General features: G+C 41.7%; 1 protein-coding gene across 1 annotated transcript in view; it reads left to right on the top strand.

The window, feature by feature from the left end:
- The window catches only part of Cct3 (chaperonin containing TCP1 subunit 3), a 20,454-nt gene that overhangs the window by 9,547 nt on the left and 8,110 nt on the right, over positions 1-2,797 (top strand). Inside the window, exons 7-8 of the mRNA XM_029538037.1 lie at positions 566-752; positions 2,648-2,792. Coding sequence (XP_029393897.1) covers positions 566-752; positions 2,648-2,792 — 332 coding nt within the window. The remainder of the gene's footprint in view (positions 1-565; positions 753-2,647; positions 2,793-2,797) is intronic.

The following is a 2,797-nucleotide window of genomic DNA, read 5'->3' on the forward strand; positions in this document are numbered from 1 at the left end:
GTCCTGGAACTCACTCTGTAGACCAGGCTGGCCTCGAACTCAGAAATCCACCTGCCTCTGCCTCCCAAGTGCTGGGATTAAAGGCGTGTGCCACCAACGCCTGACTGAACCTGGGACTTTTTATCAGGCAGTAATTACCTGTCTAGAACACTTACCTTAAAGATTTATTTATTTGTTTATTTTATATGTAACTGTCTTCAGACACACTAGAAGAAGGCATTAGATCCCATTACAGATGGTTGTGAGCCGCCATATGGTTGCTCAGATTTGAACTCAGGACCTCTGGAAGAGCAGTCAGTGCTCTTAACTGCTGAGCCATCTCTCCAGCCCCCCTAGAACACTTACCTTAGATGATGCTTTTGGACGCTTTTGCCTCTTCCCTAAAATCTGTTTGGCCTTGTAAAATGTTTTAGGAATTTTAGCAGTATTTGAATATTTAGCAAGATGTCTTGTTACTTTAACCACCTTATTCTGCCTCTTGGCATACTCTTACACTCTCTGAGATTTGCATGAGTTACTGTGTTAAATGTTTTATGTTCACTATTTTCTGGGTTCCTTTTTCCAGTACCCCTGTAGATGTCAATAACCGTGAGATGATGTTGAACATCATCAATAGCTCTATAACTACAAAAGTTATCAGTCGGTGGTCCTCTTTGGCATGCAACATTGCACTGGATGCGGTTAAGACTGTGCAGTTTGAAGAGAATGGCAGAAAGGAAATTGACATCAAGAAATATGCAAGGGTAGAAAAGGTAAGCTAGTCCAGTGTGCGCTTGAGAGTTAAGTGTCTGGCATGGTCATTCCAATTCAGAGTAGGGTGTCCTTATTTAGTTAGAACTAGAAAGAAGAACTGGAAACAAAAACCTAAGCGTATCAAGGAGAATTCCTGATACCATTTTTTTGTTGCTTTTACTACCTTCCATACACAAGGTTTACAAGTGTAAGGAAAGACATTGATATGTCCATATCTATGTCTGTAGATATTAATTAGTCACTGGTAAGGATATCAATTTTACAAGTGCTGAGCTTGGTGAAATGGTTTAGTGGCTAAGAGTACCTACTGTTCATGTAGAGGGCCCACATTTGATTACCAGCACCCTTGTGGTGTCTCACAGCCATCCATAACTCCAGTTCCAAAAAGCCTGATTCCCTCTTTTGACCTCTGAGGTCAACAGGTACACATGTATTACACATACATGCAGGCAAACCAGCTTGTTGGTCAGGGTTCTCTAAAGAACAGAACTGGTGAATATTAAAGAGAGCCTTTATTAAAATGACTATTCTGACAGTGGCTATCACCTGACAGAAAAGTAAGATTCTGGTAGGGGCTGAAGAGATAGCTCAGTGGTTAAGAGAGAGCACTGACTGCTCTTCTAGAGATTCTGAGTTCTATTCCCAGCAACCACAATATGACTCACAACCATCTGTAATGGGATCCAATGCCCTATTCTGGTGTGTCTGAAGAGAGCCACAGTGTACTCAAAAAATGAGATTGCCAGTGAGAACTAGAGCAGGCAAGCAGCAAGTGTCCTTGTCCTGTGTCCTTTTATGTGGGCTGCCACCAGAGGGTGTGCTCAGACTTAAAGTGAGCTCCTTTCTGACCTCAAATGATCCCATCAAGAAAAAATCTTTCACAGGTATGCTAGTTGGGTTTTAGTTAATTCCAGGTGTCAGTTGACAACCAAGATTGGCCTTCACATATTCATTATAATAAAATTTGCTTGGGCAGTGGTAGCACACACCTTTAATCCCAGCACACCAGGCAGAGACAGGTCTCTCTGAGCTTGATGTCAGCTTGGTCTACAGAAGCTTTCCTATTTGTACTGAATTTAAGATCAAAGGGTAAGTGTAGTAGCTAGTGTAATATCTTAGAGCCTAAGTCTAAAATCTGTGGGAGTATCCTAATGATGAAGTAGATACTTTCATTTTTTTAAAGATGTATTTATTATATGTATATGAGTACACCATTGTTATCTTCAGACACACCAGAAGAGGGCATTGAATTCCATTACAGACAGTTGTGAGCCACCATGTGGTTGCTGGGAATTGAACTTGGGACCTTGAGAAGAACAGCCAGTGCTCTTAAGCTCTGAGTCATCTCTCCAGCCCCGACCCTTTTAGATCTTTGTCAAGACAGTGAATCTCTGTGAATCTCATCCTTTGGGTTGAGTGTCATGGCCCAAGATTATTGTACTTCCTAAGGAGTCAAACATTTGCAGCCAAGCTTGGTGGTGAACAACTGTAATCCCAGTATTTGGTAGATGCACTTAGATGGATCTTTGTGAGTTCAAGGAGAGCCACAGCTATGTAGAGAGATTATGTCTCAACAAAAACAAAATATTTGCAGCCATTGTTTTGGTTCTCACTGTATCTATCCTAAAGGACCTGGAACTCACTGGCGCTCAGGCTGCCCTAGGACTAATATAAAGCCTGTTACTTGTCTAATTATTTTGTTTTCGAGCTTCATAGAAGAGAGATAGATACCTTGGACTTCTGAATGAGTAGTCACTTGGGAAAGAAGTATAGATGGGGATAGACTTGAGATGGATTTGGCTTGTGTGCAGGGAAGCAAGTGCTGTGTGATGTGTCATCAGTTCCAGTTACTGTGTCTTGGTTATGTATTAAAGTAAACCTTAACTTTGCTCAGATACCTGGGGGCATCATTGAAGACTCATGTGTCTTACGTGGAGTTATGATTAACAAGGATGTGACCCATCCAAGGATGCGCCGCTATATTAAGAATCCTCGAATTGTGCTACTGGATTCTTCTCTGGAGTACAAGAAAGGAGAAAGCCAG

The sequence above is a fragment of the Mus pahari genome, chromosome 4 (genome assembly GCF_900095145.1).
Source record: "Mus pahari chromosome 4, PAHARI_EIJ_v1.1, whole genome shotgun sequence".
Classification (NCBI taxonomy): domain Eukaryota; kingdom Metazoa; phylum Chordata; class Mammalia; order Rodentia; family Muridae; genus Mus; species Mus pahari.